General features: G+C 28.1%; 1 protein-coding gene across 4 annotated transcripts in view; it reads left to right on the forward strand.

Annotated features, from left to right (window-relative positions):
* Positions 1-200: 200 nt before the first annotated feature.
* Positions 201-27082, forward strand: part of LOC109594182 (eukaryotic translation initiation factor 4 gamma 1) — a 51806-nt gene continuing 24924 nt past the window's right edge. For 2 of the 4 annotated variants that reach the window (XM_049966018.1, XM_049966020.1), the window contains exons 1-2: positions 201-409; positions 26730-26758. In XM_049966018.1, the coding sequence (XP_049821975.1) occupies positions 345-409; positions 26730-26758 (94 nt within the window). In that variant the 5' untranslated portion in view covers positions 201-344. Of the gene's footprint in view, positions 410-825; positions 966-1025; positions 2086-26729; positions 26759-27082 lie in introns of those variants that run through there. The other 2 variants (XM_049966021.1, XM_049966019.1) reach the window with 2 other exon arrangements.

Genomic DNA, 27082 nt, shown 5'->3' on the forward strand with positions numbered 1-27082 from the left:
ACTTAAAAAACATTGGGGACCGGTTGCCCGCTTTTCCCCATAAAACATTTTATGGAAACAGACGCGGGAATCGAAGTAATAAAAACATGTTTTTGGGTTAACAATCCGCCATTTTGAAATTATCTTAACCTTTGAATGGGAAGAGTTCAAAACTGTTATCTAAGTGACAGATTTTTGTAATCCACAATCATCGGTGCTAAAGTTACAGCTTTTCAGTAAAAAATGTCCGAAAAACAATCATGTACTTTAGTGAGAGTGTTGTGATGTGTCAAAATTAAACATATGCAGGCACGAAGAGCGGATCCGTGGCGGCTGCTGTGAGGGACCCAGTGCCCGAGGCTGAAATGAGTGGCAATCAGAAGCAGGCGGCACCAGTGGGGCCACCGGGACAGCGATTCACATCCCAAAAGTATCCTTTTTAGAAAAACATCGTTACGCCCATCTGTCACACAACAACAAACGTCAATTTCGCTCTTATTTGATGCACTACCTAAAATTTTGGGACCGTGGCCGATTGGATTTGGTGATTTTGAGGTCGCGCGTCCGGTGTCACTCGTAATTCGTGAATAACTTTTGCATGTTTTGTCGCTGAATTTGAATAGAATGTGAACGTTTAGTTCCTCGTTTTGCTGCGTCAAGTGGTGGCTGGCAAAACTTTCATTAGCCAGTGCCTATACATTCACCTGCTTGTGCAGTGGTCATTGTCGTTAGTTTGCCCATATGGTATAGTTTGACGCTTTTGTCCACATTGAACTGTTTTAACTGTTCAACGTTCCAAATTGGCGTTCCATTTAAATTTTACGCGATGTCGAAAGTTTTTGTACGCGTCACGTTACCAATTATGTATTGCATCACAAGAGTTTGTTGAGCAGGAAAAGATTCCCATTCTGATCTGTTGTAGATGCCTAGTTATATAAGTTGTGTTTGAATGGTCATATGCCACGCGTATGGATGTTAAATTACAGGTAAGAAGAGGTTAATGTTTTTTGCTACGCTAGTACGCCGAGTTTTGTCGTTCGAAGGCGGGATTAAAATTCGTCAAGTTTGTACGGTTACGAACGCGCCAACAATTATTTTCTTGGTCGCAGCAATGTTTGTTAAAATTTTGTCAACGCTCCAACACGTTGTTTGATAGATTTAAAAGTTACTAGTTGATTGGCTAAAAAATAACCACGCATGCGTTGCAGCTTCCTGGTGGTCAAATTGGGAACCTATTTGTACAGTCGATACAATGGCGTTGTCGCCGAAAATATATTTTGACTGATTTTCGTGTAAAGCAAACGTTGAATATAACCGTAAAAAATTTTTTTATACATCCAAAACCAACGAACGACATTCGTTCCAATTAGCCGCGGACGCGTCCGCGTACAATGTGATAAGTCGGTGTGTCTAGTGTAATCGTCTTGTAAAACGCCCTTATCGATTTTTCGTTGCCGTTTGGTGCAGCGAGAGGTGCCCCGCATGTTGGAGGCTCCGCCGAGTCCGTACGCGTACAACAACCACCACCGAATTGTGTTCCCCGAAACCGCCTAACGACACCGTGTGCCAGTGACATTGCAAATCGGAACCCCCAATTTTGACAGCAGCCCGTTCACGAGACACGCGAGACGTACGTACATTTCGCCAGGGGGGTTGAAATGTCGCCGACCGATTGCCGAATAAACCGCGACCACCTCGACATCGGCGCCGGCACACCATCAGCGTGCACATGCAAAAACCTAAGCAGCTCGTACACGACCATGACTTCCATGCGTTTTTTATAATTGTTTTTTTTTTGTCGGGCACACCAGTCCGTTTCGGTTCGCGTGAAGTGTCCCCAAAAACAGTCTTGCCCCCCGGATTAAATTCAATTTTTCGATGTGTGTTCGTACGTGTTTCGGTTTTTAAAACAGATCTTCCTCTTCCCTCAGCCCACCATTATTAAAAAAAAAAGTAACAACAGCAAAACATATTTTCTCGATTTTTTCGCTCAATTATCCAATTCAATAACCAGAAAAATGACGCGCTACGTAACGAACGGACATGTGAAACAAGAAAGCCTTTGTCTCATCCCGCCGACGCACTACAGGATGTTGCCGCCTCCACGTAAGTTGACCAAAAAAACCTATTTTAACAAAAAAAAAAAAATTGCTACGACGTCGAAAATGTCGAGACGAAATATTGGCATGATGCACGTGTGTGTAGACCCTCCATGCGGTGCCCCGAAACAAAATCAATAGCTGGCCGAGGATCAAAGCGTGCCCCCGACAGGGTTGCACTCTTTGCTTTTCGAATCCAGGGTCGGACCGGGCGAGACGTAACGCGAAGTGGTGTTTATTTTTATTTTTTTTTTTAAAGATGGTTTCCGTTTTGGGTGGACTAGGGGTGCTAGAATTATGTTTTTAGGCATGTACTTATGTTTTATTTTTTATGTACTTGTTGGTAGATCTTTTGGCTTTGAAATGGAAATTTGTTATAATTTTCTTAGTGGATTTAACTGAATTGGGACGTAATCAATTAATTAAATATCAAGGTTAACTGTTTAAACATTAAACTGATTTACTTAGGATTAAACTAACTTAACTTGACCAGTTCCAATCTTTTAAGTCAACTGCACATTATATATTAGTGATATTTGTTATTTGTTGGAAATATTAATCAAAAAACCATAAAAAATGTATTAATATTAATTAACCAATTTAAGGCAATGGTTTTGAAATTTTTAATATGATTATTGTCTGTTCAAATTTTAATATGACGACTTGAACAAAATGCATAAATACAGTTTTAAATACCTATGCACAAGTGTAATAAATCACAATTTAAAATGTAGGTCATGCAATTTAAGATTTTAGTTTTATTTACTCGATAAATGTTATGGTTTATCGAAGCCGTTTTATTATAAAACTTTTATATCTCTTACTGTTATTAATTAGTTAATACTCGTTAAGTTCATAATTACATTATTAAAAGTTATTTATTATTTTAACCTTAAATATCGTGTAATAATGAATTTACGTACTCCGGTTTAATTTCATAAATATCATGTCATAAAACGATTTTAAGTTGTTATAACTTGTATTATTTAGAAAGCTTTCAGTTATGTCTAAATTTATACAAGGTGCGTATGTAATAATCAATTTTTTAAATGTTAACGCTAATAAATTTTAAATTAACAACAATTTATCAATTTTAGGTTTGCCCTAAAATTATCTAATTTCTAAAATTTTAAAAATTTTTATGTATAATTTGGAAATATAAGTTATATATTCCATTAAATTTATTAATGCGTCCAAAAATTGCTCAATTTCTTAAATTTTTAAATGTTGAATGATTCTTGAGTAAAAATTAGATTATTTTATACATTCTATGAACTATAAAAAGTCAAATTTTTTATAATTTTTACTGATTTTTTCAATAAATTTGTTAATTTTAGAGGAAATTTATCCTAAAATTGATTAATATCTGAAATTTTAATTATTTTTATATAAATTTTGGAAATATTATTTAAATATTCCATTTAATTTGTTAATATTAGAAGACATTCGTCCAAAAGTTGCTTAATTTCTTAAATTTTTAAATGTTGGATGATTCTTAAGTGATGATTACCTTATACATTCTATAAACTATAAAAATTCAAATCTTTATAATTTTTGCTGATTTTTTCATTAAATTTGTCAGTTTTAGAGGAAGTCTGTCCTATGTTTGTCTAATGTCTAAAATTTTAATTATTTTTACATTTTTAAAATTTTTTTTCCATTTTAGAGAAAATTAAAATGTGTAAAATTTAAAATTTCCTTTAAAGTAAATTAGTAAGAATTTTAATGATTTTTTTGAATTAATAAAATGCAGTGATGATTTTTGATGCAGTATTAATGGTTTATTCATCATTTTATATTTTCAAAATTACAACTTCTGTGCTATTCAAAACTGATGTTGAATATTAAAATAATAATTAATCCACAATTAATTTAAGTATACTCTTCTTTGTTAAGAAGGATTATTAATAAAGTTTGTTTTACATATTTTTAAATTTAAATTGCAAAAATTTGACATTGAAATATATAAATAATGAATATGGATACAGTTCACTCCTCCTTTTCTAATGTAGTAATAATTTGTGTTCTATTATAGTGTAAAAATAAAAATTTAAACTAATAAAGACTTCTAAAAATTAAGTAATTATTAAGAAAGTATTAAAATATGCATTGTTAAGAAACTGCATTGATTAAATTATACATTAAACAAAATTATAAATAGAATTATAATTATTAACCCAGAATAATAAATATAATTTTTTAATGTTAATTTCGTCGTGGTATTGCTTACTTTATAAAAGTTTACGAACTAAAATTACTTTTAATATATTTACTTAATTCTTAAATGCAGTTAAGTGAATTATGTTTGTATATCAAATTATTCATTGAAAATTGTGAAACCAACACCCATAATAACTGCTGTGTACAAACCAAAAATTATTTAGTCAATAGGAAACAATTTATTGTGCCATAAAGGCAGTAAAATTGTTAATAATTGTCAATTACCTGCACTAAATTTTGAATATCTTTGGAAATAGGTACAATAAATAATTTTATATTCCATTATACGATATGATTGCCGCCAAAAGATTTGGACACAAACAAATTGAAAGGAAGTGGCACTTTATATAACAATTTGAATAACAATATTGTGCCGAATTTTATAATTGTATCTTCGAGACAACTACCAGAATGCAGAAAACTCAAAATTCAGCAATAAAATGACTTATTTTTATTTAAACAGTGTCATAAAGATGCACAAAATTTCCTTCCACATTTGACATTGTATTCGATAATGGGCTGTCATTCCATTATCAGACATGTGAATGGAAATTCAATTCCAGCTTAGGGTTGACCCCCGTTTCGTGCATATGCACATTTTCCATCCGGCTGCACAAATGCATTTCGTTTGGTGGGTCCCGTTTTTATTGCGCCGGAGACCCTGACCGGATCGTTTGCACTGTCGCCGGACACACAGAACCGCGTAGTTTCTTTTCTCACCAAAAATCGGCGAACGCGACGCCGCGTGTCATTGAACCGATGAACATATCGGAATTTCCCGCGGTCAAATTTTCGTTCCGCCGAATAAACTCACACTCGTGGCGAATTTTTTTTAAACTTTTCGGACCAACCAGTTTTTATCTATCGAGTTGTTGGTTTGTGTTGGACGACCACTTGAGCTAGTTAAAAATTCGCCGTGTTTATTATAATGGTCGTATCCGTTTCCGTTGTGCCGTAATTAATTGACTTGTGCAACGGCGTGTCGTCTTATTTTCAAAATTTCATGATTTTGCGAAAAAAATTTGATTACTTTTTATTAAAACGGTTTTGAAGGAAATTTATTGTACAATTTGAAATTTTCAAATTTCTATTTGTTTAAAAAGTCAAGATTTAAATTTTAATTCTTTTTTTCATAAGTATTCAGTTTGTTTGAAATTTTTAATTTTTCAATAAATTTTGAGTAAATTTTTATACTTAACTTGTTAATTTTGGAGGAAGTTTATATACTAAAATCGTTTAATTTCTTAAATTTTGATTATTTTTAAGTAAAAATTTAGAAATATTTAATTGTCCACTATATTTGTTCATTTTACATGAAATTTATCCTAAAATTGCATAATTTCTAAAATTTTGAGGATTATTAGGTAAAAAATGATTTTTTAGTAATAATTGAGAAATATTAACTTATTTTTTGACTACATTTGTTAATTTTAGATGAATTTTTTCCCAAAAGTTTTTAATTTCTACAAATTTTGATGATTTTTAGGTTAAAAATACAAAATATTGAATGAATTTTCGTGAAATGCGTCAGTTTTATTAGAAAATTGTTTAAAAATTGAGAAATATTAAGGTATTTTTCGACTACATTTAATAATTTTAGATGAAGTTTATCCCAAAAGTGCCTAATTTCTAAAAATTTTGATGATTTTTAAGTAAAAAAATGAAAAATATTGTATAAATTTTCAACAAATGCGTCAGTTTTATCAGAAATTTGTTTAAAAATTGTTTAATTAATGAAATATTTGAATTTTCATTATATTTTTAAGTAAAAAATTGAGAAATATTTACTTAATTACACTGAATTTGTTAATTTTACAAAAAAATTAATTTCTGAAATTTTGATAATTTTTTATTAAAAATTGAGAAATATTAACCTTTTTTGACTACATTTATTAATTTTATATGAAGTTTATCCCAAAAGTGCCTAATTTCTAAAAATTTTGATGATTTTTAGATGAAAAAAAAATGGAAAAATTGGATGAATTTTCATCAAATTCGTCAGTTTTATTAGGAAATTGTTTAAAATTGTTTAATTTAAGAATTTTTTAGTTTCCATTGTATTTTTAAGTAAGAAATTGAGAAATATTCACTCAATTACACTAAATTTTACAGAAAATTTGTCCTAAAGCCTGAAATTTTCATGATTATTAATAAAAAATGAAAAATATTAATTGAATTTAGAACTAAATTTGTTAATTTTAGAGGAAAGTTGTTTAAAAATTGTCTTATCAAAAATTTTGATGATTTTTGAGTAAAAAGAAGTAAAATATTTTTTCATCAAATAGCCTACTTTGTGCAAATTTTATGATTGAGTTAAAATTGAAGAATATTAGTTAAATTTTTCAGCATATTGTAAATTTTAGAATAAATTTGTAGTCTAATGTCTGAAATTTTCTACATAAATTTTGATGGTTCCCCGTCTTCTCACACCCCAATCCAGATTCCCTTTGAGCATAAACTAATGGTAAACTGGTATTCATTGGACTTATTGTATTGATTGTCGAAATTCGCCAGCTGGTACTTCCATTCGGAGGGTCGCCAGATTCCGTAACACAATTAGGAAAGCTGTAGCAAATTCGGTTTCGACGTAGTTTCGTGCCTTCTAATTAACCCACTTCTGAAACGGGTATAAAGCGTTCGTGCCTCGCGTGAATCGCAACTAGGAACATCGGATGCAGCGATGTATGATGGGCTGTGCTTGTCTTTGATGTTATTTTTTTTTCCTTCAAAGCGTGAGAAGACGTCTTTTTTTATGAATCACTTGGCCAGGTGCGATTTGTACGTGTTGACGAGTTTCAGAAACCGAATTTCATAATTTAACTCTTTAATTGCTTTCGCATTTTGCAGTCGGTGGTCGTTCAAAAGGTTTGAGGTTACTAAAATAATTCGTTTAAGTGGTCGATCAGTTTAAAAATGTAATTACGGTTAGTTCATCGCCCCGACAAAATGACAATTTGCAGTCTAAAGTTTTTTGGCACTGTTTTAAAACGGCTATTTTTAGCAACAACCAAATTATGAGACATTCTTATTGACATCTGAGTTGTGATATTGCTAACTTTAAACGAGCACAATTCGCTGCATAAAGCCACCAAATTGATGAAATTTGGGTTGGTTCTATAATCTTAATAAATTTAACTTTTCTTTTAATCAATTTAGTGTTTTCCATTAATTTCTGAATATAATTTAAAATAAAAAGGAAAATAAGTAAGAAAAAAGATTAAAATTATCTATTTCTTAAATATCTTTTCAGTCATTCCAAATATAAATTGTTTGTCTTTAAATAAATAAGTTTATGCTAATCTGAAGGTTGATTATTAATTTTAATTCCATGACTAATCTTTATACGTAAATTGGAAATAATCTGAAAATTTAAGTCACGATTTTTATAATAAATACAATGAAAAGAGATTTTTTGATGATTCCTTTGTTGTCTTACTCCCAAACCAGATTCCCTTTTGAATATAAACTGTCTGATAATAAAATTATCAATTTTTTGAAAATCCTTTGAAAATATATTTTGTAATCCTAAATTAATATTTTCTTAATATCTTAACCATTTTAACTTATTCCAAATAAAGTTTTGAATTATGTTTTCCTCCAAATAATAAAATTTATGTCGAAGAAAGCATTGTTCATATTAATTCAATAATTATCAACTAAAAATTGAATTAATCAAATATTTAAAAAATCCGTACCATTTTCAAAAATACCTTAAAAAAAGATTTTGTTCTCTTCACTTACTATTTTCATGAATATCTTAAAGAGTTTTCGGTTTCATTAAAAGGAAAAAAATTACAGAATATACAGATTGACTTGATTACGCCTAATTTTCAACAATTATAAAATTAAGTTTACAAACATGTGATTCAAACTGCTTCGGACTTCTTCAATTATTGATACATTGATTTATCTCTTATTAGGGATACAATTATGATAATATATTTCATCAATCATAAATTTTATGAATATAAACCAGTGGTGGAAAGTTTCCTGGTCATGAATAATAATACAGCTAGTATCAAAATTGATCTCGACAAGTCCGATATCACTTATTTTCTATTTATTAACCACATGCGGGTTTCAAAATTGTTAATATTCGAAGGGAGCATAATTTTTAAATAAATTACAAGCGGAAACATTAGATTTATGTGATTTATTCATTTCTTTTATGACTCAAAATTTTATTAAAGCAAAAATGTTTGTGTAGATTTATATTTAATAGTTTCAAAAATATTACAGAAATAATATGATAAAATATTGAAAAATAATCCCTGTTAATTATATTAATATTTGGAAAACATTATCAGTAAATTACATGTTTTGAAATTAAATTTATTCAACATACTTTGGTAGATTCAAAATGTATAATTGTTATTATATAATAATTAAAAACAAACCCATTATGGCTTCCACATACATTAGTAATTTGTTTTTATGTTTGTCTTTTATGTTACCCAATGAGAAAGTTATCATAATTTGTTATCTGAGTTATTTGAATTCCTAAATTATTATTTAAGTTTATTACATTGTTTTTGATGATTTTTTATTGACAGTGCTATGTAATATTAATTAATAAAGAAATTTTAATGTCTTCAACAATGCAAACATATCTTTTATAAAAATAAAAAGTAAAATAGTTGTTTTAAATATGCAAAAATTGATGATTATCCATTTTGTAACCAAAATTAGTTTTTATTTGCACACATAACATTTGCCATAAATCGACCAGCAAATATCCTAACCAAAACGAAAGCGTGTTTCGTGTGTTCATTCGTTTACCATATTCGGAATCTCCAATTGAACCATTATTAACGTAACAGTTTGGATCCGTGATACTTTCTAGAGACAATTTAATTTTTCCGGTCTGTCGCTGTACCCGAACAGCGAGCGGACCGCCGAATTCGCGGAACTCTCGTCAAAAACAGAATCGGTTTATCGCGACCGCGGTACTGTTTCCTCGGAAAAGCGTCTTGCCAGATGGCGGTGACCTTGATTTTCGGAGTGGCATACGGCGAACGGGCGAACGGGCGACGGAACAACGCCCGTGCGAAAATCTGGCCTTTCTCCGGCCACAGAGCCGCGTGGATGATCCGAACGGATCGGGAAATGGTTTTTCGATTATGTTTTTGCCGGTGGGTTAATTGAGGAAGTCGTCGACGGATAAATTGCTGTTTATCGATGGGTTGCGATTACTTTTAAACGGGAGAGTTTGTATCGACGTTCACTTTGATGTGTCTGTTACAGTAATGAGCTATTTGTTTTTAATCAATGTGAAACGCTGCATTGGTTATTTTATTAAATGACGACAAATTATGAAACAATCTTTAAAAAGAACTATACAAATTGTACAAATATTCAAATAACACTAAGAATAGTATTGTAAAATAAAAGAAGGATTATGTTGAATATTAGTTTTTTAGTAAAAATTATGAAAATTGTATTAAAGATCTGAATAATAATATTCATGAGAATAAGTTGTATATTGTATAAGTAAAATATGATAAATGAAATTATATTAATATTTTCTTAAAATTGTAAATAAAATTATTGAGAAATTGAATGAAACTGAAAAAAAAAAATAAATAAATAAATAAAATGTGATAAAAATATTAAAAGCTGTGTAAAATTAACATACACTACTTATTATTTAATTGAAAATGGATAAAAATATGAAAAATAACTAAAAAGAAATAGATTTAGTTTAATATATTTTTTGGTTGTGATAATGATAATAAATAAAATTATTGGATACTGTTAATTTATGGAAAAACAATATTTTAATTAAATTGAAATATAAACAATATTGGATATTTTATTAAAAAATAATAGTTGATGAAATTTGTAAAAACAAATAAAAGTCTACTTAAACTATCAAATATATTATTTAATTGAAAATATATAAAAATTCATTGAAATATAAAAATATTGTCCAAAATTGGATATTAGAAATAAATGTTATCAAAATAACATTTAGACATTGCTAAAAATACTGAAAATTTATCTTAAACCGTCAAGGAGTGTTCAATAACAATAAAATACGAAGTATTGTGTATAAAAATTGACGTAAGTAATAAAATAGAAATAAAACATTTAATTGAATTGCTAAAATATTGAAAAATAATAAAAATAAAAGAAATAAATATTAAAAAAAGGTGCAATTAAAATAAAGATTATAAAAATTGAATTTAATAGTAAAAAGTACATTAAATTGTAAAAAATACCAAATAACAATTAATTATATAATAAATTTTTTATATGAAGAAAAGTAAATTCGTGTTAACGTGTTAATTAACAATAAGGAAACATAAAAAATTTAAATAATATAAGAATTGAATAAACTCAATAAAAAGACGAATTAGTAAAATTTGTAATTAATTTTGAGAGAATTTAAAGGGAAATAGGTTAAATACGTGAAATATATTTAAATTTATTGAGTTCATGAATTGATAATATATAAATTGTAGTAATTTAGTAATTAATAAAAAATGAAGAAGAGTTTACTAAATAAAAGTCATTAAAATTATAATTAGGCCAATAACAAAAAGGTGAAATATAATTTTATTAATAATTATGTTTGAAATTTCGTAAATTGAATTATTAAAATATTGAAATATTATATATTATTAAAAAAGGAAACGAAGTTTTATGAAAATTAATTATTTATTAAATACTTTTAAATGGAAAATATAAATTTAATATATTAATTAAAATTGAAGAAAAAAATCATTAAAGCTCTTAAAAATCATAAAAAATTGATTATAATTGGACAAATAACAAAAACATGAACATTTTTTTCTATAAAATTGAATATTTTGAAAAATTCGTATTAAAATTGAATAAAACCACAGCAAAAAGTTAAAAAATATTTTAAAGATGAAATATAATTTTATTAATAAATATAACACATAAATTATTAGAAAAATTTTAAAAATTTTGAAAATTACATTGTAAGAAATTAATTAATTATTTGTTTAATACATTCCACAAAATTCATTAATGAAAATTAAGAAGAAAATTTAAGTTATCAAATTTCTGAATTATTATAAGAAATTGAATATAATAGATATGAATATTTTGTTATCATTTTCTAAGAAATTGAAACAAAAATTTTATATTTTCTAAAATACTTTTCTAAATAAATTGATTTATTTATTATTTTTATATATTGTTGGGTAGAAAATTTGTGTCATTTTGGTCTAAGTGAAATGTTTTCATTAAAAATAAAGTTTACTATTATTAATAAAATAATCATATAAATTTAACAACTTATTTTACACAATTTTGTACGTAATTTTACAATACTTAAATTATATGACCAAAATAATAATTAAATTCCTACATAATTACTTAATTCCTTCTTTCGTGTTAATGGCAGTAAAGAAAAAACAAGTGTGTTACAATGTGTGAATATAAAATGTTAAAATTGGTCAAAAGCATTAAAAATTAATGGAAATTTTGAAGTTTACAGCCACCTAATGAGTTTTTAACACACAAGTTCAAGAAAAATGTAACCATTAAATATGCACATTAGTGATAAAGCATTTATTCGGTTAAAATTTGGCTCGAAGTCTCGACAGCTAATGAACTTCCGGGAATATCCGAGTAACGCCCCGTTTCGATTGAAAATTACATTAGGATCGACGTAGGGATACCTGCCTCGTGCAATTAGCCTTCGGCAATTAATGAAATTACCGATAACGCCGGAGCCACAATCAATACCAACGGCCATTTTTAACAGACACCCTTAGTTGGCCACTAATCAGATTAGTCGTCTGCGTTTTTCAGTCCGTTTTTAAATTCGGCCTGCGTGATATTAAACGATCATCGGATAATCGACTCGAATTACGTATTAAATTGAAAACGAGATAAAACAGTCGAAATGGTGTGGATCGTTGACCTCGTCGTCAAAACACGCGACCGAATCCGTCCAAATTCACACTCCGCCGAAATGTGTGGCCATCCCGTGGAAAGAATATTATTTTATGTATACAATTATTGACAACGGAACAAGGTCAATGTTTTTGAACGACGAAAAAATATATATAATGCGCCGATATCGGTGTGTACCATATTCCGGGGAAAGTCGTTAACACCGTGAAATCTACGAGTCGTCGCTTCGAAAGCGGTCAGAAAAACAAATTTGCATTCGGCATTACGAATTTGTACCTGACCTTTGGGTCGGAAAGATTTTATGGTCATTGGGGTCGTTACCTAAAACCGGTGGTCGGTCACCAATGACCACGTAAAATCTTGCTAAAACCACGTCTTACTGTTTTATAGATTTTTCACGAATGGAGCTGAACGATTTTTTATGATGTTTTTCTCGTTTCGGACGTGGAAAAACCATCGAAGTTCTTAAATAGTAAATAAATTTTCTAAATAGAAAAAGTATAAATTGGTGAAAAAAACATTAAAGCTAAAAAAAATAAATTTTTAAAAATTTTAAAAAACTTAAAATTTAAAATATAATTGATAATAAATCAAAGTTTAAAAAATTAATTATTAAGTTAAAAAATATAGACAATATAAATTGAACCTAATAAAATATAAATTAAAAATGTATACAAATTTAAAAAGCATAAAAATTAATAAATTAAAGTTGTCAAAAATTTTATAGATATAAATAATAATAATTAGATGATTAACAAAAAATATTTAAATCATGTTTTAGAATTTCGAAAATATTAAAAATCATAATGAATTGATTGTAATCAGACAAAAAATAAAAAGTAGGAGCAAAACCATGAATATATATTTTCATAAAATTGAAATAAAATTTGAATATTTTGGAATTTTGTATTAAAATTGAATAAATTCATAAGAAAAGGTTAAAAACTATATATTAAAGATAATAAATAATGTTATTAATAATTATATTTAATATTTCATAAATTGAATTGCTTAGATATTTAAATATAATAAATATACTATTATAAACAGTGTCACTAATAATAACAAAGTTTTAAAAACCATGAAAATATTCTCTTATAAAATTGAAAAAAAACTGAATATTTTGAAAATTAAAAGTGAATGAATTTACGGCAAAAATTTAAAAAACATAAATTACAAGATTTTGTAAATAGAAAATATAAATTGGATTTAATATATTAATTAAAAATTTATAAAAAAAACATTAGTCTTAAAAAATTATAAAGAATTTATTATAAGCAGGCAAATAACAAAAAGCAGAAACAAAGTTCATAAACGAGGAAAATATAAATTAAATTTTTATATTTTAATTAAAAAAAATTTAAAAGTCATTAAAGACCTAAAAAATTATCAAGAATATATTATAATCAGGCAAATAACAAAAAGAAGGAACAAATTTTCAAATACCATGAAAATACTTTTTTATAAAATTGAATATTTTGTATTAAAATTAAATAATTTCACAGCAAAAAGTTTAAAAATATTAAAGATAATAATTTTATTAATAATTATATCTAAGATTTCATAAATTGAAATATAACAAATATATTATTAAAAAGTGTACAATTTTATAAATGTTAAATTTGAATTGAATTTATATATAAATTAAAAATGAAGAAAATTTAGAAACGAAATCATTAAACCTCTTAACAATAATAAAAGATTGATTATAATCTTACAAATAACAAAAAGCAGGAATAAATATCTTTCCATAAAATTGAATAAATCCAAAACGCAAAGTTGAAAAATATGAATTAAAAATGATAAAAATATTAATTTATTAATATTACAGTATTTAAGATTTCATAAAGTGAATTGTTAAAATATTGAAATATAATAAATATATTATTAAAGAAGGTGCAATAAATATTTGGCTTAATAAATTAAAAAAATCAAGCTCAAAAAATTAAAAAGAATTAGTGATAATAAGATAATAACAAGAAAATAGTAACAAATTTAATTTTCTAGGACCATGAAAATATTCTTTAAAAAAATGTATGTAAAAAATTATATATTCTTAAAATTTGGCGTTAATACTAAAAAACAAATTATATATTTCATTTTTTTTTTGCAATATCCTGAATTATGTACATAAGATTTCATAAATTGTAAATTGGTAAAAAGTAACAACTACAATAATATTACCACATATTGAGTTATAAAAAATAGTAATTATTTGTATAATAAATATATATTGGTAATAAATTGGAAAAAGTTATAAAGCATTAAATATTACAAACATTTGAAAAAAATTAAACAATGACATGAGTCAAGAAATTTACGATGATTTGTTGTCCGACATTAGTAATTCTCGAAGTGGGAAACACCTTTGTTTTTCATCCGTTTGAAAAAAGTGTATTTTAAAATAATGCGCACGTTTCCAAATTAAAATGTTGAACGTTTATCGTAATTTGTTTTATTGTCGCAGTCGGTTCCATCTAGAAGTGGCACAACAAATGTCGTGGTAGCACTAATTTTAAACGGCCCGTTAAAAATTAATCTGTTTAAACTGGTTGAACGCTTCGTCGCCAATTACCGTTATATGATATGGTGTACATTAAATGTACACACAACTTGTTAGGCACAATTTTTCTGTATAATTTTCGGTTTAACGCATTTTTACCTGTCCCGAACGGGTACCGAATCGTACCAGTTCAGCGCAGCCCCGTAAAGTCGTAAAACGTTTCGCAGCTGCATAGAAAAATCCTGAAGACAATAAATGGGCCGTCTCGGAGGATCGGTTTTACGACACCTCCAAATTTTTATTCCTGTTGCTGCGAAATTGCATTGTTCGGAAATGCGCTAAGGAGATTAAGACGTTCAGATTACTGTTGGGAATCCGCAAACATTTTTTTCGTAGAATAACTGAGGATTTTGAACATAATTATGCAAAAATATATAATAACTTTATCACAGGTACATTTTTAAATCGTAAGGTTTAACTAAAATGTATTTCTTGTTCTTAAAGTGTTGCACAATCAATAGTTTTATAATCATGCTTATTAAAAACAAATTATTTTCGAAGAAAAACATATTAACATTGCTGTTATGTTAGTTACATCCATTGTTTTATTACTTATTTTAATAAAACAATCCATTTGGTCTTTGTTGCCACTGCTTCTGTATGTTTTGAAGAAGTTCTTGTTAGCAAGTGGCATCTCTTCCTCGATATATGGAAACATGATGTTTTCCAGTATGTCTCTGTATTGAAAACGTTACATTTTACCCACCCTCCATTTGAATCGAGAAAGGCATCCCCAAACCATGATGCTTTCCTCACCATATTTAACCATTGGAATTTGGTATTTAAAATGGTATTGTTGCCCCACTGACCGTCTCACAAATGTCTCCGTTTTTCCTGAGTTCATGACAGGTGTGATTTTGGAAATGTCAGTTGAGATACTCTGGTCAGTTAATAAAGCGATTTCTCTCTGTTCTGCTACTAACATCTAGATTAAAATGTGTCGAAATTTCCTCTAAGATTTGTCATGATGTTTTGCGAGGATATTTGAGGAAGAGCCAATTTTATTTAAAAATCCAAATTCTACAAATGTTTTATACTTTTTTCCACTACTGTAAATAATAATGTTTACAAATTGTCATCATAAATTATGCCTAATCTTGAACTCATTGAATTCACTTTGAGGATCTTTTAAGATTAATAATTTAAAAATGATTAAACAATGCATATGTACTATCCATAAAAATTTATCAACAACTGTATATCATAAGATTTAATTTAATCTATTTTGTTTACTTGCACATTTTAAGTTACATTAAACCATTAACAGACGTGTAAATTATATAAACAGCAACAAAATCAAATAAAATACGTCATCAATTCTACATTATTATAAAAAATATATCCTACAAAGTATGTAATGTAGCTGATTCAAACATTAAGATAAAAGCTATTTCATATATTTTTTTAAATAATAAGTTAATTAAAACGTGTCGTAAACTATTAATAGTCGTTACACCATTTTCTAAGGAAACCAATTTAAATATATTATCTGTGAATTTAAATTTATTTATCACATAAAAATTTTCAAAAGGATAAAAATTTTACATACATTTTGGTATAAATTACCATCATAAATTGCACATTATTTTATAAAGATGTTGAGCTAAAAAAATACTCGAGGAGTTTTTAATACAAATTCTAGTCAGAATCTTTATTTAGAAAGCATAGTTAAAATTCAAGTTCGGCTTGATTGAATAATTAAATTTGAATTAGAATGGGCCACAAAACTATGTGGTACAGTTGTTTATAATCACCAAAATAAAATTTAATTCACATATTTTTTTAAATTATTTAAGTTAATTAAAATGTTTTCATTTTAATATTTTTAAAATGTCATAAACCATTAATAACCTTGTAAATTACTTGTTACAACATTTTTTTAAAAGGAAACAATTAAAATATATTGAAAGTGTTGTAAATCGTGAATGGTTTTATATTTACTTTGAATGTTGTTAATTTTAAAATAAACACATTAAAACAAATCAAAATTTTAAATATAGTAGTTGTCATTATTATAGTAACTTTTTAAAAAGTTAAATATTTTAGCCACAACTCGTTTATTTAATTATTAATTAATTTAATTTTTATTTTATACATTATCAGAAACAGTACTATTCTATAAAATTTTATATATATTTTTCTGAATTGTACTGGACATAAATATGGTAACTTTCTAATGAGTCTAAACTGCTGTGATAAGTTCATTTAAATTTCTTAAATGTTGTTATTTAGATAATATACTATTTTTTTCTATAGATTTGATATCAGGAGATTGGGACGGGCAAGATATGTTGAAAGAGAGAGAATAATTTCTTCCATATATTGAAACAAATTGTTGTTTATTATATCACTGTAGAATAAATTAGTCTAAGGGGGCCTACGCCAAAAGTTTTGCGTGGTTTTGTCCTTGTAGGATGTTTAACATAAGGATGAATTTTTTTTATCAATGTTTAAATAATTATAAAACACAAAAAAAACGTTAGTAAATTTTGCCAATTGAAAAATAAAAATATATTCAATTTTTTAAAGCATAAAATTAGATTGATCAGTTGCATAGTTGATACAACAATAACAATAAATTATAGGTACTCAGTTCAGTAGTACAGCTCATAATATATATTAATAAGATGCCATTATTGTGGTCACTACTGTATATTAAAATATACTTATTTTATTATCCATAGAAATCCACCAAAGTTAAATTTGTCATAATTTTGTTCATTGAAAAATAAAAGTGAACATATTTTTTAAAGAATAAAATTATATTGACTCTACTTCTATATAGTAGTAAAAAAAAGTTAAAGTAAATATTATTAATTAATTAACTACAAAGGACTATATACTATCTTATCTTAAAATGATAGTTAAAATTCGTATTTTTGGTTGATTAAATATTTAATTAAACTTATTACATGTCTTAATTTATTCTATAATTATACATTATGCGTATCGTATCCGAGAAACAATTAGTTTAAGATAATTGTCACACGTGTAATACAGAATAGAAAACAACAACAAAATTAATTAAAGTAATCACATACTTGTACTGTAAAAACAAACAATTCAAACCCTTTTTAACGTGACTGATTAAAATAAAATTGATTTTCCATTACGTCAAAACGCTCCTCCATCTCCCGATGTGTTTGGCGACCCTCGTGCCCGCCGGCCTCGTTTGTTTGGTCGTCTGCCGCCTCCATCCCCTCGGACAATTCCCATTTCGCACCCTCCCGCGACGATAATGGCGTCGAAATGTGCGCCACGAACGTAAACATCTTGTGCAATCATGTTTATCTGAATTAGGGGGTTGGTATTTATGGTGCGACGAAGATTGTATCGCCAACGTACGTGTTGAATTTTGGCGGAGCTTATTAAACGTATTTCACGGTTGTGTAATTTTATATATAAAATTAGGAAAGCGTGCCCGTTAATTATTTGATAATGGCGTGACATTGTTAATGTGTATTTATCAAAGAATCATTTTTCTAAACATCCGGAGAAAGTTTCAATTAAACATGACGGCTCGGCTGAAAGAATCCTAAAACGTTCTCACAATTTCATAAACCATCATCTCATTCATGTTACGAACTGCGAGATAATTATCTATTATTAATTCACTCTGACCAGCGGGATTTTATAATTAGAAATGTCTGTATTTTATTAATAATACTTGGAAATTGATACCAGGCATCTACACAACATACATCATGCTAAAATTAAACTTTTAGCCGGCACAACCACCGTCGACGAATTCGATTCAGGTAGTCACATAAACAAGATATTCAAAATAAGTTTCGGCTTATTTTTTCTCTTTTACGCGGCCGCTGATTCATCCGAACCGACATCGAACTCAAAATATCCGGGGAACGGTGGAGAGCATCGCAACCGCGGGGATTGCACCACGAGATAAGTGTTGGTGACGAGGACACGAGCGGATCGCGGATCTCGGGACTCCTGCATCCCGCATGACAGATGACGTGTTAATCACGATTAAACCGTTTTATGAATGCGAAATCGTCAACGGTGCACTCAATGAAAGCCTTCAAAGTTATTTTATATGCGGTAGAAAAACTGCACTATAGTTACTATTATATTACCCATAAATATATGCCCAGAAGGAGGATTATAAATATTATGTTAATTATTAGTTAAGACAAAATTATACACAAAAAATATTGCTTCTTTTCCATCATTGAAGTTGTTTGAGATTTTTTTAAAGAAAACTAGTGCATCAAATGTTTTAAAATTTGATTTGATTTTCAAATGAAAAAAAATAATTTTATAAAGTTTTAAGTAGTCTGAATTAAAAAAAATGAATCCTAATAAAATGAAAGAGTTTTAAAAAATATTGGAAGTCAACCGTAACTTATACAAAATAAGCAGAAAAAAAGATAAGCTTTCGAATGATTTGTCTTCGAATTACAAAATATTGAAAAATATAATTCGAGAAAAACTTGTTTAAAGATACAATGATTGATTTCATTGTTGTGAATAAATAAATATCATATTTAGAGCTATAGGAGGTCCATATAATTTACCATCCTCTTCAAAAAGCGTCTTGTCGGGCTGTTGAAACTCTTCTTCGAGATTATCGTTGGCTTAACATCGTTTATTCCGATATCACACTAGGCTGCCCCTAAATGATATTAATGTTATTGAATGTTTGCGGTATATATTTAGTTTTATGCCAAAATAAAAACATTATTTATTGATAAAAATAAAAAATATCTATAAAGAAATTAATATTCTGATAATTAGGAGCTTTTAAATAACACAAGCAACAAATATAAAATATTTTTATTAAAAAGTTTATTGATAAAAATATAAAAGATATATACAATTATTATAACAACTTTTTAAAATGTTAAATATTTTAGCCATAACTCTTTTTTTAATTTGAACTGTTAAAAGAATATTAATTTACTATTGTTGTTTTATAAAAACTACTACATTCTTATACTATAAAATGTTACATTTTTATAGTTTTTAAATGTCTCAAAGGGTTTTGAAGAAATAAAATATTATTAATCTAGATATTTTTTATAGTGTAATTAGTTTTATTAGTCAGAATTTATTTATAATTGAATATTATTTTATGTACAGTAGTAGACATTGTTATAGGAATTTTTAAAATGGTAAATATTTTAGCCATTACTCTTTTATTTAATGTGTTACAGTTAAGGGAATATTAATTTACTATTGCTGTTTTATACAGTATTATAAAAACTACTACATTCTTATTCTATAAAATCTTACATTTTTACAGTTTTTATATGTCTCAATGAGTTTTAAGAAACAATATATTATTAATCTAGACATTTTTTATATTATATTTAGTTTTATTTGTCTGAAATTATTTATAATAAAATATTATTTTATGTACAATAGTCGACATTTTTTAAATGGTAAATATTTTAGCCTTTACTCTTTTATTTTATGTGAACTGTTAAAATAATATTAATTACTATTATTGTTTTATGTAGTATTATAAAAACTACTATATTCTTATAGCATAAAGTGTTACAGATATTTTTCTATATTGAGCTGAACATAAATGTAGCAACTATAATTTTGAACGAGATTCTTATTTTTATTGATTAAATCTGTATTATTTAATATTATCTTTTTTATTTTTTAATTTTGGCTCATCTCCATGACAAAGATTTGACCATTTTCTGAATATACAACAAATTTGTATAATTTTTATGTTGAATTTGGTTATTAGTGTTGAATGCGGAAAGAACATTATTTCTTTAATTGTTTTTTCACACAAGAAGAATTGAAGTATAACCCCATATCATAATTGAACCTCCACTATATTTTACTGTGGATATAACAAACTTTTTATGTACTTTTGTCCCTGTAGGATGTTAACATATGGAGAACCACCATTTTTTATAAATTAAATTTAGATTCGACACTAAAAACTACTCGTCCCCACTGTTGTGTGATCCAGTGAATGTGATCCTAAGCAAGTCAAATTTGGAGTACAAACTAGGGTTTTCTTTGAACGTCTGGGATCAAACGAACCCCCCATCCACTAACCCATCTTCTCACAATCTTTGAACTATTTTTAGCAGTTCCATTTCCTCCAGATTGCTTTTAATTTCAGTTGATTAAATTATTTTTTGACATTGGAATTATCCTGTTATTGAATTTATTTCATGTTTTTAAAACAGAATTATAATTTTTCTTACAGTTTCAATTCAATCAAAGATTAAATAATTATAATAAGCAAAAGGCTTCTAAAAATATTCATTGGCTACAGATAGCTATAAAGTAAAATTGGCTATAATTTTGTCCCTTGAAAAATAAAAAAAGTACGCAATTATTAAAGGAATAAAATTAGATTAACCAGACGCATAGTAGACACAACAATAACAGAAAAAGCAATAAACATTATAGGTACTGGCATCCAATTCAAGTAGTACAGTTCATATTTTTTATATATTTTAATAATTATCCATAAATTCACAGAAATTCACCAAAGTTTTTTTGTGATTTTATATAAATTAATAAAATTATAATAATATATATTATAATATTATTTTATAGCAATAATTTTAATAATAAAAGATAAAAAAAGTTAAGAGATAAAATTATAATATTATAATTGTTTTGTTGCATGACACAAAATAATAAATTAATAAAATCTGCAAAAGTTTATAAAAGTATTCAATGCAATTTGTGCTCGCAGGAATGTTGGATATTTGCATGTTAAATAAAGTTTCTCTTATGATATAACCTTGTAACAGTGTAAAGTGTGTTACATTTGATTAAGAAGCTGATAAATGCGACCCCAAAAATGTTTTTAAAACTCATCTTTTTAATGTAAATATTTGTGTTTGGAATAGTTACGACCAATTATCACTAAACTGGTTAATTTTGATAACACCATAAATAAATAAATGACTAGATAACGATTTTCGACGGCGATTTCGTAAATCGCTATCGCCCGACTGATTAACCAAATAATAATGAGTTTTGTGATGCATATTTCGAATCCCAGAACAAATAACGAATGCTCAACATGTTTGCGAGTTTATCAAACTGACCTAGCCCAAAAACCGGCGACTTCTGCGAAACGATCGCACGACTTGTAACCGTGGCATTTGAAAATATCGAACGTTCGCCGTTCCCGGCCCGTTTTAATTGATAATCACGAAAATGTGGGACGTTGGATGCGCCAAAAGATGATTAACCCAATTTCTCGACGGCATTCCGGTTATCGTCCACGTGTTGCGACCCATTTACCCCGGTGCCGTGTGCATCGCGTAAAACCCAACCCGACTCCGGGACAATCGATAAATGGATCCGTTGGTAATTTCCGGCGGCCGTGCGGCGCCGAACTCGTCGAAAAATCGGGGCAGAAAATTTTTGCCCACATGCACGGGGTGGGCGCGTCGATAGCGATGGCGTAGGGACGCCGACTGACGCCACGGCTTGCGTCATCGCGGCGGAACATCCGGCCTGACGGTACGTCACCGGGGCCGGTCGGTTCTTCCGGTGCTTCGGTATTTTCGACGACAATGCGGGACGATTCGATTAAAAGAGTAATTGGGGATTTGGGCTGGACGAATCGCGGCGAACGATGAATGAACGAGTTTCCGCGTTGTCGCCGCCGCGGAATTCTCTTCGGTTTCTCGGACCCACTTAGGACTTTGGTGTTCCGTGTTGGGGCCGCGGACCGTTCGGAATGCGTTTCGGTTTTGCGGTGACTTCCGGCCTCGCATTCCGACGGCCACGACAACGACAACGAGAACGGCAGCGACTGCCACTTCGACTGCGACGTCGAAAAATCGTTTCGCTCGAATCGAAGCTTGGTAATAACGTAAACGATTTGCGGAGTTACGCAACGGTTTGCGAACGTGACGTCGCGTCTGCCTCGACGTTCGAACGGCTAACTGCACATTCGAAGAAGACATTTGTTCTTCGCGAGGACGTCCCTCAAGGCCGCCGCAGCGGTGAATGTGCAAGTGTGTCTCGTTGCGTCAATAAAACGCATCTTGGACTCGCGTCACTGTCACCGCCCGTTCTCTGCCTCTTTACTAGGTGCCTGTCAATTATTTTCTTGATATAGTTTAATATTTATTAAAATATGATTAATTTATCGTTCAAATAACGGTTTCATTTCATTCCCGTTATGCTGCTTATACAGACATAGAAGAAATACAAAAATATCAAATAATTGGCAACTATCAAAGAGTTAGATAGTTTTCTCGTTTGCTTGCTTATGTAAATACAGTAGCAATCAAAATACCACTATCCACTATGCAACAATCGAATTATTTGATTATTTATATTCGATATTTCTGATCAATAGTTACATCATTCGATAGTCTTGAATTAACAAACGATGATAAATATCGAATAGAAAATGATTTCAGTAATTGAATTGGAAAAAGTAGTTACTTTTTTAGTTGCTTATACAATAAATCGAAGAACAGCTAATTATTCACTATTTATTCACGTTTTGCTGCTTTTGCTAGCACAGTAATAATAAAAAGATTAGTTATTATTGAGTTTTCTGTTGTATAATTCGAATACCTGGAAACTATTGAATAAATTGATAATTTATTTTATATTTGCTCTCACTATTTGGCTTTATTCGATAGATTCCATTATTGGTTTAAATAAAAATCAATGATTATAATTTTTCATAAAATTATCAATTTAAATAAATAAATAAACTTATTTACGTTCGTATTAATGAACTGTTGAATGGTGATAGCTATCAAAAAGATAATGACTTCAGTGATTAAATTGGAAAGTGGAAATGTAATTACCTTTTTGTTACCTATTGAATTCACTATTCATTCATGTTTTGCTGCTTTTCTCAATACAGTAGTAATAAAAACTTAATTATTATTGTATAATTCGATTATTTATATTTTATATTTGCCTTTATTAGTTTGCATCATTTAATAGTTTTCATTAGTGATTTAAATAAAACAATTAAACGATATAGTTTATCGTAAATTTATTAATGAACTAACTAATATAGTATGTTAGCTATAGATAGTAATATAAAAATAGAAGATAACTTCAGATATTGAAAAGGAAGTTGAAATAAAGTGAATAGAATAATTTAAATAGTTAACAACTATCGAATAATTGCTGCTTCTGTTAACACAGTACTAATAAAAATATAAGTTATTATTCAGTTTCCTGCTGTAAAATTCAAGTACCTGACAACTCTTGAATAATTCGGTAATTTAACCATCACTATTTGGCATCATTCGATAGTTTTCATTAATGGTTTAAATAAAAGAAATAAACTTTATGATTTATGATAAAATAAATAACTAGTATTTATGTTCGTAGCAAGGAACTGACGAATAATGGTAGCTATCAAAGAATTAATTAATTACTTCTGTAATTACTATATTTTGTTGCCTATCGAATAAATCTTCACGACCATATTATGCTGCTTATGCCAACACAGTACTAATAATAAAAAGAAATAGATATTATTGAATAATTCAATCATTTGTATTCCATATTTTATTAGTTGACATTATTCTGTAGTTAATATAATTAAATAAAAAAATTAAATTAAATTAAAGATTTATGGAGTTAAATTATATTTATTTCTTTTTATTTTTTTTTAATAAGAAAGTTAATGAAATATTTGAATTTTTGAAATTAAAACAAATCTGAAATGTTTCAACTTTTTTCTAATTTCTAATCCTTCCGTTTTTGATAATTTTGTGCCAATCTTATTATTTTTTTTTATTTTTATTTATTTATTTATTTATTTTAACTGTTGGTTGTTTAAATTTTTAGATTTTATGGAGTTAAATTATATTTATTTCTTTCTAATATTTTTAATAAATAAATTAATGAAATATTTAAATTTTGGAAATTAAGACAATTCTGAAATGTTTGCAATTTTTTACAAATTTCGAATCCTTCACTTTTTGTTTTTGTGCCAATCTCATGATGTGTAAATTTTTTATTTTAGCTGTTCAAATTATATTTTTTATTAAAATTTTTTGAATAACAAAATTAATGAAATATTTGAATTTTTGAAATGAAGACGTTTCTGAAATTCTTCAAATTTTTACAAATTTCTTAGTTTAAATAAAAAAATTAAAGCATATAATTTATCGTACATTTATTAATTTAAATAAATGAAATTGAATGAATGTCGAATAAAACTAATAGTTGGTTCATAGTTCCCAATTTGCTGCTTAAGTTATCACAATAATACACAAAAATAGTTATCATTTCATTTTCTTATGAAATAATTCGAATAATCGATTCTTCCTATCACCATTTAATAGTTTTCGTTGCTAGGTTAAATAATAAATAAAGCTTACAATTTATTATAAATTTATGAATTTAAATAAAATTTATATTCATATTTTAATGTACTATTCAATGATTTTAGTTATTAAATAGAGAATGGCTTTAGTGGTTAAAAGTGATAAGAAGTTATTTGATTTATTTGTCGAATAATTCAATATCTTTCATAACTACTAGAACTTTTTACAGGCGAATAGAAGTTATTAAATTATTATATTATAACTTTATTACTTTTTTATTACTACTGTCTCCACATGAGTAGCGAAAACCTAATTGAATGAAATAAAAGAATTTCAACGTATTTAAGCAATTAAATTAATATGAATTCTAAATGTCTATAACTTATAACTTTTTATTGTAACAATGTAAATGTCATAATAAACCAGTTAAGTCTGCTTTTAGTATACATTATACGGGTATAAAAAATCTAGACAAATACTCGAAGGAATAAATTAATTGGTGTCAACTATTCGAATTATTAAAATTAGTTAGTTGAAAAAAGTACGTACATAAATTAATATTAATATAAATAATAATATATGTATTAAATTTCAATGGTGAATATTCAGTAAAATAATCTCTTCGGTATTTACAAAACTCTTCCCATATTGCATCTGATGATTGAAAGTATTTTTACAACGATTTCCGTCTGTCATTTTACATTCTCATTCCCTGAGTGGTTTCTGGCATTCGTGATATCAATATATTAAATAACTCCCGCGACCGGCAATTGTGAAAGAACACGAAACCGGATTTTGCTGTAAAAAATGAATTATTGACAATTTATAGAACACTTTCTATTATGAACTGCATTACGTGCACAATAAAACGTTGCATAGTCTCCATTAAACATTCCACTGAATTTATCCTTTTATAATACGAAGCAGGACAGTTTGTTCGAATCGCCAAACAACAATTAAATGTTGACGACTTCCAAATATTAAAATTAAAAACAACAGACCGTTTACGGGTCGGGTACAATGACTTGGCTCTGTTTTTGATTAACCCTCCTTTGTGTTGCCCGAATCGCCAACGAAAAAAACAAATCGACTTTGTTTTGAATGAGTCATCCAAGAAAATTGCATACTTTGTGGCTGGCACTTTATTTTGTAAATAACTCGAGAAACTAATGCGTAGTTTTTTCAATTTCTCATTCACATATCAATAAATTCATTGTTTATTACACCAAATTATTCCGAGAACTGCTCCATGACTTAATCCTGTGCCCCCACCCCCTCGTTTTTTGAAAATTCGCCAACCGAAACTGGGCAAATCGGTTAAAACAGGTAACAAAAGGGGTGGGAGGATAAGTACATTTTCGGTACTTTGGTATTGCGAAGGGCAATAGCTTTCGAAGGCTACGTGAGTAGCCTGAAGCCTATTGTAAGCTTACGCAGTGTCAAAGTGTTGTAACTAGTGAACTTGTGTCATTAATAGCTGAGGCTTGAAACACCCCAAGTGTTCAAGTCCTACTTTTAGTGCATTCATTATTATTTTTCGCAGTGCATTAAAAGTACACACGCAAAAGTATTCACGTAACTTTTAATTTTATCAAATAGTAACCGGTGAAACATATTATTGTGACAGTTGAGGCTTCGGAGGGCGCAAGCGCACTTTTCGAGTGCCGATTTTGAATTTATATCGGTACTTTTTTCTTAACAAATGCACCAAAGCTTTCCAAACGTGCTTCAGCAGCAGCCACGTAAGTATTGTTTATATTGATTTTATTTCCAACATTTTTTCTTTTCGGTTTTTGTTTTGTAGATGTCTTCGAGTGTATGTTGTACGGTAGAAAAATGTTATGTTTCGAAAGCGTTGAACAGTAAACGTTATGTGATCAAGAAGTTATTCTAAATATTTGTTTCCTGCGACCAAATTTAATTATATACTTTGGTGATGCAACAGTGTCAGAGATGCTAAAGTAAAGTAAAGTTTCATTTCGAAGAGTTTAAATAATTTGTAACTTCACAGAATATTGGCTCCAATTTAGTTAATTTAAACAATTACATAATTGCATTATTTCTCT

This window comes from Aethina tumida, chromosome 4, assembly GCF_024364675.1.
Source record: "Aethina tumida isolate Nest 87 chromosome 4, icAetTumi1.1, whole genome shotgun sequence".
In the NCBI taxonomy this organism is placed as follows: domain Eukaryota; kingdom Metazoa; phylum Arthropoda; class Insecta; order Coleoptera; family Nitidulidae; genus Aethina; species Aethina tumida.